General features: G+C 50.8%; 1 protein-coding gene across 1 annotated transcript; it reads left to right on the top strand.

Moving 5' to 3' along the window:
- The first annotated feature begins 4,634 nt into the window (after positions 1-4,634).
- gpr88 (G protein-coupled receptor 88) lies at positions 4,635-5,618 on the top strand. The gene has a single exon (XM_038788553.1). It carries the CDS (start codon positions 4,635-4,637, stop codon positions 5,616-5,618), a length of 984 nt encoding a protein of 327 aa, XP_038644481.1.
- The last annotated feature ends 4,321 nt before the right edge of the window (positions 5,619-9,939 follow it).

Raw genomic sequence — 9,939 nt, 5'->3', positions numbered from 1 at the left:
ATGATCTCCCCAAAGGGACGTTCCCACTCTGCCCATCCACAACATCGGGAGATTTCTTTAATTATCTAACTGATTTCACATCATCCATTCTTCCTCTTAGGTCCTTACCTTAATGGTACAACTAAGCCAACGTGGTGAAGGTCTTCCTATTTTTGTCAGTATTCACTTTTCTTCATTAAATTGGGATTAATATTCCTTGAATGACCCGTGTCATTTTAGTCCAAAAAACACACTGCTCACTCCGTTAGGTCGACCCTGTTTAGTTTCAGTAAGAAGTCTTACAACACCAGGTTAAAGTCCAACATGTTTGTTTCAAACACTAGCTTTCGGAGCACTGCTCCTTCCTCAGCATTCACCTGAGGAAGGAGCCGTGCTCCGAAAGCTAGTGATTCAAAACATACCTGTTGGACTTTAACCTGGTGTTGTAAGACTTTTTAACTGTGCTCACCCAGTCCAACGCTGGCATCTCCACATCCTGTTTAGTTTCCTACGGAGAGTTGAAATTGTGAATTGGAGGATTCCACTCAATGGCTACCGTCAGAGTTTCCAGCGAAATTCTTTTGCAAGAAAGCTTAGCTGGAAATGTTTGTCATGGCAACTCAGTCAGATTAAATAAATGAACCGAAAGTGTTCTCGTCGGGGGCGAGAGGTGGGGTGGGGGAGTTTCTGGGAACATGTGCAGAAACATGTGCAGAAAAGGAATGATTTTCAGCTGTCTAATGTGACACTATGATTAGTACCTCCTAACCTTTAGAGAGTTTTAAAACAATCTCGTTCAATCATCAGCATTGACTACTATAGACATTATCATGATGTGAAGGAGGTACTGCAAACAAGAGTTGGAATGATTAAGATACACCAATGAACCAGTGGCGACAGTGAAGGATCTGCAACTAAGCTTCATAGAATCATAGAATTTACAGTGCAGAAGGAGGCCATTCAGCCCATCGAGTCTGCACCGGCCCTTGGAAAGAGCTCTCTACCCAGGCCCACACCTCCACCCTATCCCCATAACCCACTAACCCCACCCAACACTAAGGGCAAATTTGGACACTAAGGGCAATTTATCATGGCCAATCCACCTAACCTGCACATCTTTGGACTGTGGGAGGAAACCGGAGCACCCGGAGGAAACCCACGCACACACGGGGAGGATGTGCAGACTCCGCACAGACAGTGACCCAAGCCGGAATCGAACCTGGGACCCTGGAGCTGTGAAGCGATTGTGCTATCCACAATGCTACCATGCTGCCCTTTATTTTTTTAAATCTATCTGATTTCTGATTTTAATAAATTGAAAGAGACATTGCTAGGCGAGGCATTGATTTTATAGACTGAAAATGTAATTTAGTTGAAGGTGTTTTATAATGAGGCTGCCAAAGTCAGCAGTTCTCCTGCTGATTAATCTAAATTTATCAAAATGTGAAAGATCTTATTAATTATTTTGCGTCAGACTCACATTCAGGTGACACCTGTGTCTCAATAATTTCAGACTTGCTTGTAACAATGTTGCTTGTTCTAATTACATCCAATCTTTAACCCTTCTAAAACAAAGAATGAAATCAAAAATAAACACCCAGGAAAATATGTCAGAACAACACAGGGCCCGACGATGAATATGGGAACCTAGAAAATATATTTCTCAATTACATACTTTCTATTCTGATAGTGGTCCTGATTGGTGGAGGGTCTGGTGGAGGATCTGGTGGAGGGATTGGTGGAGGGACTGGTGGAGAGATTGGTGGAGGATCTGGTGGAGGGATGGGTGGAGGGTCTGGTGGAGGGATTGGCGGAGGGACTGGTGGAGGGATTGGTGGAGAGATTGGTGGAGGATCTGGTGGAGGGATTGGTGGAGAGATTGGTGGAGGGACTGGTGGAGGGTCTGGTGGAAGGATTGGTGGAGGGACTGGTGGAGGGATTGGTGGAGGGATCGGTGGAGAGATTGGGGGAGAGATTAGTGGAGGGATTGGTGGAGAGATTGGAGGAGAGATTATTGGAGGGATTGGTGGAGAGATTGGTGGGGAGATTGATGGAGAGACTGGGGGAGATATTGGGGAAAGATTGGTGGAGAGATTGGTGGAGAGATTGGAGGAGAGATTATTGGAAGGATTGGTGGAGAGATTGGTGGAGAGACTGGGGGAGAGATTGGTGGGGAGATTGATGGAGAGACTGGGGGAGAGATTGGGGGAGAGATTGGTGGAGAGATTGGAGGAGAGATTATTGGAGGGATTGGTGGAGAGATTGGGGGAGAGAATGGTGGAGAGATTGGAGGAGAGATTATTGGAGGGATTGGTGGAGAGATTGGTGGGGAGATTAGTGGAGGGATTGGTGGAGAGATTGGTGGAGAGAATGGTGGAGAGATTGGAGGAGAGATTATTGGAGGGATTGGTGGAGAGATTGGTGGAGAGATTGATGGAGAGACTGGGGGAGAGATTGGTGGGGAGATTGATGGAGAGACTGGGGGAGAGATTGGGGGAGAGATTGGTGGAGAGATTGGAGGAGAGATTATTGGAGGGATTGGTGGAGAGATTGGTGGAGAGATTGGGGGAGAGAATGGTGGAGAGATTGGAGGAGAGATTATTGGAGGGATTGGTGGAGAGATTGGTGGGGAGATTAGTGGAGGGATTGGTGGAGAGATTGGTGGAGAGAATGGTGGAGAGATTGGAGGAGAGATTATTGGAGGGATTGGTGGAGAGATTGGTGGGGAGATTAGTGGAGGGATTGGTGGAGAGATTGGTGGAGGGACTGGTGGAGAGATTGAGGGAGACATTATTGGAGGGAATGGTGGAGGGATTGGTGGAGAGATTGGTAGAGGGATTGGTGGGGAGATTCATGCAGGGATTGGTGGGGAGATTGGTGGAGGGTCTGGTGGAGAGATTGGTGGAGGGTCTGGTGGAGGGATTGGTGGAGGGATTGGCGGAGGGTCTGGGGGGGAGATTGGTGGAGGGATTGGTGGACGGTCTGGTGGAGGGTCTGGTGGAGGGATTGGTGGAGGGTCTGGTGGAGGGTCTGGTGGAGGGACTGGTGGAGGGACTGGTGGAGGGTCTGGTGGGGAGATTGGTGGAGGGATTGGTGGAGGGTCTGGCGGAGGGTCTGGTGGGGACATTGGTGGAGGGATTGGTGGAGGGACTGGTGGAGGGATTGGTGGAGGGTCTGGTGGAGGGTCTGGTGGAGAGATTGGTGGAGGGTCTGGTGGAGGGACTGGTGGAGGGACTGGTGGAGAGATTGGTGGAGGGTCTGGTGGAGGGTCTGGTGGAGGGATTGGTGGAGGGTCTGGTGGAGGGTCTGGTGGAGGGATTGGTGGAGGGTCTGGTGGAGGGTCTGGTGGAGGGATTGGTGGAGGGTCTGGTGGAGGGATTGGTGGAGGGTCTGGTGGGGAGATTGGTGGAGGGTCTGGTGGAGGGATTGGTGGAGGGACTGGTGGAGGGACTGGTGGAGGGATTGGTGGAGGGTCTGGTGGAGGGACTGGTGGAGGGATTGGTGGAGGGTCTGGTGGGGAGATTGGTGGAGGGACTGGTGGAGGGTCTGGTGGGGAGATTGGTGGAGGGTCTGGTGGAGGGTCTGGTGGGGAGATTGGTGGAGGGTCTGGTGGAGGGATTGGTGGAGGGACTGGTGGAGGGAATGGTGGAGGGATTGGTGGAGAGATTGGTGGAGGGTCTGGTGGAGGGACTGGTGGGGAGATTGGTGGAGGGATTGGTGGGGAGATTGGTGGAGGGTCTGGTGGAGGGAATGGTGGAGGGATTGGTGGAGAGATTAGTGGAGGGACTGGTGGAGGGTCTGGTGGAGAGATTGGGGAGAGATAGGTGGAGAGATTGGTGGAGGGTCTGGTGGAGTGTCTGGTGGAGAGATTGGGGAGATATAGGTGGAGAGATTGGTGGAGGGTCTGGTGGGGAGATTGGTGGAGGGTCTGGTGGAGAGATTGGTGGAGGGTCTGGTGGAGGGATTGGTGGAGGGTCTGGTGGAGGGTCTGGTGGAGGGATTGGTGGAGGGAATGGTGGAGGATCTGGTGGAGGGATTGGTGGAGGGAATGGTGGAGGGTCTGGTGGAGGGTCTGGTGGAGGGATTGGTGGAGGGATTGGTGGAGGGAATGTTGGAGGATCTGGTGGAGAGATTGGTGGAGGGTCTGGTGGAGGGATTGGTGGAGGGTCTGGTGGAGGGTCTGGTGGAGGGATTGGTGGAGGGAATGGTGGAGGATCTGGTGGAGGGATTGGTGGAGGGTCTGGTGGAGGGATTGGTGGAGGGATTGGTGGAGGGTCTGGTGGAGGGTCTGGTCAGGAGATTGGTGGAGGGATTGGTGGAGGGTCTGGTGGAGGGATTGGTGGAGGGTCTGGTGGGGAGATTGGTGGAGGGATTGGTGGAGGGTCTGGTGGAGGGACTGGTGGAGGGTCTGGTGGAGGGTGTGGTGCGGTGTTGAAGAAACTGGTGATCAAATTGCCGTTGATGCTTCTGTGGTTAGTGATGGTGAGCTGGTTGTGCGCTTCGTGGTGATGCTGTTGCTGCCGATGGAAATCCAGCCCCCTCCCCAAATCCAGAGAGCCGAGTGCGCAGGCGTCTGCTGGAGCACAGCCTCTCCACCCTGCAAGCTTTGTGGAAGCTGAATCTCTCTGGACTTGTACCGAGGGACTGCCTGCACCATGAACAACTTCTCCAACACTTCCAGCTGCTGTGAGGGGAGGCTGCGGGAGAATATCTCCTTGGCTGTCGCCTATGGCTTGCTGGCTATTGCCGGGAGCTTGGGCAACGTGCTGGTCATTTACCTGGTTTACTCGGTCAGGAAGCTCCGCAACACCAGCAACGCCTTCATCGTGAATGTGTGCGCCGCTGACCTGCTGGTTTGTGCCCTGTGGATGCCCCAGGAGTCGGTGCTGCGGTGCCAGCCCCCGGGGCGCCCTGCCTCCGCCCAGTTACAGACTTTCAGCCGGGGTTTGCTCTTCCTGGGGCTGCTCGTCTCCCTCTTCTCCCACTCGCTGATCGCCCTCAACCGCTGCGCTCTCATCACCCAGGTACCGGCTGCTTACCGGGCTCTCTACCGCCGGAGGAACACTGCCGGTATGATCGGCACCTCCTGGCTGCTGGCCACCCTCTTGCTGCTGCCCTGTTTCATCCTGGGGCAGGAGGGGCAGAGTTGTACCCAGCTCCTGCTCAGCCTGTCGGAGGGCTGTTCAATGCGGCTCAGTCCCTATAGCAGCTGGCTAGCAGCCAGCACCATCCTGTCGCAGACAGCCGTCCTCCTCTATTGCTACTTTAAGATATTCCGCAAGGTGCAGGTCAGTGTGAAAAGGGTGAGTGTGCTCAACTTCCAGATCATTCCCAACCTCTCCTACCCATTCGCCAGGAAGGACAAGAGGCTGCGGGTGTATGTGTCCTTTGTCCTGTGTGCCTTCATCCTGACCACTGAGCCCTTCCTCTGGGTCAGCCTGTTCGGCCTGTTTCAGCCTGTCCCCACCCTCCTGTACAATGTGTCCTGGCTGCTGCTCTCTCTGCTCTTTGTCCTCAGCCCTTTCCTCTACACCCACAACAACGAGGAGTTCAGGAAATCCCTGCGATCTGTCACTGGGGGGGACTTCTGCCGGGGCTCTGCTGGTGTTGAACCGATGATCCGAGTGGTCTCCAGGTGACCCCCTCCTCCCCAGTCTAAACCCCCAGAGGTGCAGAAAACTCTTGCTGGGTCAAAGCTGCTTCACAGGATTCACAGCGGATCCAGGAAGACTGCGGCAATGTGCCATCAGCTGGCGCAACAAAGCTGCTGGACTTTTAAAAACCTACTTGCCGCCGAGAGTGGAGTGTTGAAGGAAAGAGAGTCGTGCTTTTGTGCCGAGTGTGTCCTGTTCATCAGCCAGACCAGACTGTGTGTGGAAATGCGGAGAGGTGCCCAGTGCCTGTGGATGTGTGGACCTGTACAGTGAACCCCAGCAGCCTCTGACTGTATTGCTCCCTGCCAGTGGCCCAGGCCATGTTACAGGCAGCAGCACCGTGAGGATTGCACCGACAGACCAGAATGACATGCTACATCCAGGGTGAAACAAAGTTTGGGGAAATGCTACCGTTTGTGCTGATAGTTGTCCTGTGTTCAATGTGTGCTGACGCCCATTCCAAACATTGCCCGCATATCAGGAGTGGAAAGCAAGGAGTTAAACCTCAGCCAGAAAGGCAGGTACAAGTATTCTTTACAAATGCTGTGGATTCAGAAATGAGTGACTGAGGAAGGCTATTGAAAGCTACAACAGCAAAGGTTTCAACTGACAACGGGATCCATTCTGCACAGTGATTGTGTGGGCAGGGAGAAACATTTATGACCTAGAAGGAAGCCATTTGGCCCATCGTCAGGACCCCCCAAGTACATGTTCCAGATTTGAAAACATGAAACGAGGGTTTCTGCCTCTACCATCCTATCAGGTAGTGAGATGTGGACGCCCACACTGCCTTCTTCGAAATTCCCCTCCAATTCCACCAATTACTTCCTCATGGTTATTGACCTAACTGATAAGGGAAATAGCTCCACATTATTTAGCCCTCATAATTTTATACATCTCAATTAAATCTCCCCTCAGCCATTTCTGACAACAGACTCAGCTTATCCAATCGTTCCTCGTAGCTGAACAAATTCCACTCCGACCAACATCCTCAGAAATATCCGCTCCAGTGTGAAGACATTCTTCCTGGACTCTGAGCCGTGTCCAACTGGGGTTTCACACAGTTCACGGTTACCTTACCTCTTCTTACAGCCTTAGGAAGTAAAGGAAAGTTTCCCGAATGCCGTCTTGGTCCTACTGTCCCGCAAACTTCAGGAATCTGTAAATATTCACTCCTTGGTCCTCTGTTACCCTGCACTTTCAGAATCTTACCTTTTACTGTGCATTCTCTTTCGATATTTCTTCTCCAAAATGCATTGCTTCACGCGTCTTCAGAGTGAATTCACGTCGCCACTTTTCTGCCCACATGAGCAGATATATAAATATATTATATATATGAACCGATATCAGCAACAGATCCAACACTGAGTCCAACAGAGATCCAGCACTGATTCCTATAGAGATCCAACACTGATTCCTATAGAGATCCAACACCGAGTCCAATAGAGATCCAGCACTGAATGCTACAGAGATCCAAACTATCCTATAGAGATCCAGCACTGAGTCCTACAGAGATGCAGCACTGATTCCTATAGAGATCCAGCACTTAGCCCTATAGAGATCCAGCACTTAGCCCTATAGAGATCCAGCACTGATTCCTATAGAGATCCAACACCGAGTCCAATAGAGATCCAGCACTGAGTCCTATAGAGATCCAGCACTGAGCCCTATAGATATCCAACACTGAGTCCTATAGAGATCCAACACTGAGTCCTATAGAGATCCAGCACTGAGCCCTATAGATATCCAACACTGAGCCCTGTAGAGATCCAACACTGAGCCCTATAGAGATCCAGCACTGAGCCCTATAGAGATCCAGCACTGAGTCCTATAGAGATCCAGCACTGATTCCTATAGAGATCCAACACTGAGCCCTGTAGAGATCCAGCACTGAGCCCTATAGAGATCCAGCACTGAGCCCTATAGATATTCAACACTGAGTCCTATAGAGATCAAGCACTGAGTCCTATAGAGATCCAGCACTGAGTCCTATATAGATCCAACACTCAGTCCTATAGAGATCCAGCACTGAGTCCTATAGAGATCCAGCACTGATTCCTATAGAGATCCAACACTGAGTCCTGTAGAGATCCAGCACTGAGCCCTATAGAGATCAAGCACTGAGTCCTATAGAGATCCAGCACTGATTCCTATAGAGATCCAACACTGAGTCCTGTAGAGATCCAGCACTGAGCCCTATAGAGATCCAGCACTGAGCCCTATAGAGATCCAGCACTGAGTCCTATAGATATTCAACACTGAGTCCTATAGAGATCAAGCACTGAGTCCTATAGAGATCCAGCACTGAGTCCTATAGAGATCCAGCACTGAGCCCTATAGAGATCCAGCACTGAGCCCTATAGAGATCCAGCACTGAGTCCTATAGAGATCCAACACTGAGTCATATAGAGATCCAGCACTGAGTGCTATAGAAATCCAGCACTGATTCCCATAGAGATCCAACACTGAGTCCAATAGAGATCCAGCACTGAGTCCTATAGAGATCCAGCACTGAGTCCTATAGAGATCCAGCACTGAGCCCTATAGAGATCCAGCACTGAGCCCTATAGAGATCCAGCACTGAGTCCTATAGAGATCCAGCACTGAGTCATATAGAGATCCAGCACTGAGTGCTATAGAAATCCAGCACTGATTCCCATAGAGATCCAACACTGAGTCCAATAGAGATCCAGCCCTGAATGCTACACAGATCCAACACTCAGCCCGATAGAGATCCAGCACTGAGCCCTATAGAGATCCAGCACTGAGCCCTATAGTAATCCAGCACTGAGTCCTATAGAGATTCAGCACTGAGTCCTATAGAGATCTAGCACTGAGTCCCATGGAGATCCAGCACTCAGTCCTATAGAGATCCAGCACTGAGCCCTATAGAGATCCAGCACTGCGTCCGACAGAGATCCAGCACTGAGACCTATAGAAATCCAGCACTGAGTCCTATAGAGATCCAGCACTGATTCCTATAGAGATCCAGCACTGAGTCCTATAGAGATCCAGCACTGAGTCCTATAGAGATCCAGCACTGAGTCCTATAGAGATCCAGCACTGAGTCCTATAAAGATCCAACACTGTGTCCTTTTGAGATCCAGCACTCAGTCCTATAAAGACCCAACACTGTGTCCTATTGAGATTCAGCACTGAACCCCACAGAGACCCAGCACTGAGTGTACAGGGATCCAGCATGGGCACTATAGTGATCCAGCACTGTGTCCTATTGAGATTCAGCACTGAACCCCACAGAGATCCAGCACTGAGTCCTATAGAGATCCAGCACTGTCCCATAGAGATCTAGCACTAAGTCCTATAGAGGTCCAGCCCTGAGTCCTATAGAGATTCAGCACTGAGCCCTATAGAGATCCAGCACTGTATCCTATGGCGATTCAGCACTGAGTCCTATAGAGATGCAGCACTGAGTCCTATAGAGATCCAACACTGAGTCCTATAGAGATCCAGCACTGAGTCCTATAGAGATCCAGTGCTTAGTCCTATAGAGATCCAGCACTGAGCCATATAGAGATCCAGCACTGGGCCCTATAGAGATTCAGCACTGAGCCCTATAGAGATCCAGCACTGAGTCCTATAGAGATCCAGCACTGAGTCCTATAGAGATCCAGCACTGAGTCCTATAGAGATCCAGCACTGAGTCCAATAGAGATCCAGCACTGAATGCTACAGAGATCCAACACTGTCCTATAGAGATCCAGCACTGAGTCCTACAGAGATCCAGCACTGATTCCTATAGAGATCCAACACTGATTCCTATAGACATCCAACACTGAGTCCAATAGAGATCCAACACTGAATGCTACAGAGGTCCAACACTGTCCTATAGAGATCCAGCACTGAGTCCTACAAAGATCCAGCACTGAGTCCTAATAAGATCCAGCACTGATTCCTATAGAGATCCAACACTGAGTCATATAGAGATCCAGCACTGAGCCCTCTAGAGATCCAGCACTGAGTCCCATAGAGATCCAGCACTGAGCCCTATAGAGATCCAGCACTGAGTCCTGTAGAGATGCAGCACTGAGTCCTACAGAGATCCAGCACTGAGTCCTATAGATGTCCAGCACTGAACCCCATAGAAATCCAGCACTGAGTCCTATAGAGATCCAGCATGAGCACTCTAGTGATCCAGCACTGTGTCCTATTGAGATTCAGCACTGTACCCCACAGAGATCCAGCACGGAGTCCAATAGAGATCCAGCACTGATTCCTGTAGAGATCCAACACTGAGTCCAATAGAGATCCAGCACTGAATGCTACAGAGATCCAACACTATCCTATA

This window comes from Scyliorhinus canicula, unplaced genomic scaffold, assembly GCF_902713615.1.
Source record: "Scyliorhinus canicula unplaced genomic scaffold, sScyCan1.1, whole genome shotgun sequence".
NCBI classification, from domain to species: domain Eukaryota; kingdom Metazoa; phylum Chordata; class Chondrichthyes; order Carcharhiniformes; family Scyliorhinidae; genus Scyliorhinus; species Scyliorhinus canicula.
Note: the sequence above shows the minus strand (reverse complement) of the source record. Positions and strands in the feature narration are given on the sequence as shown.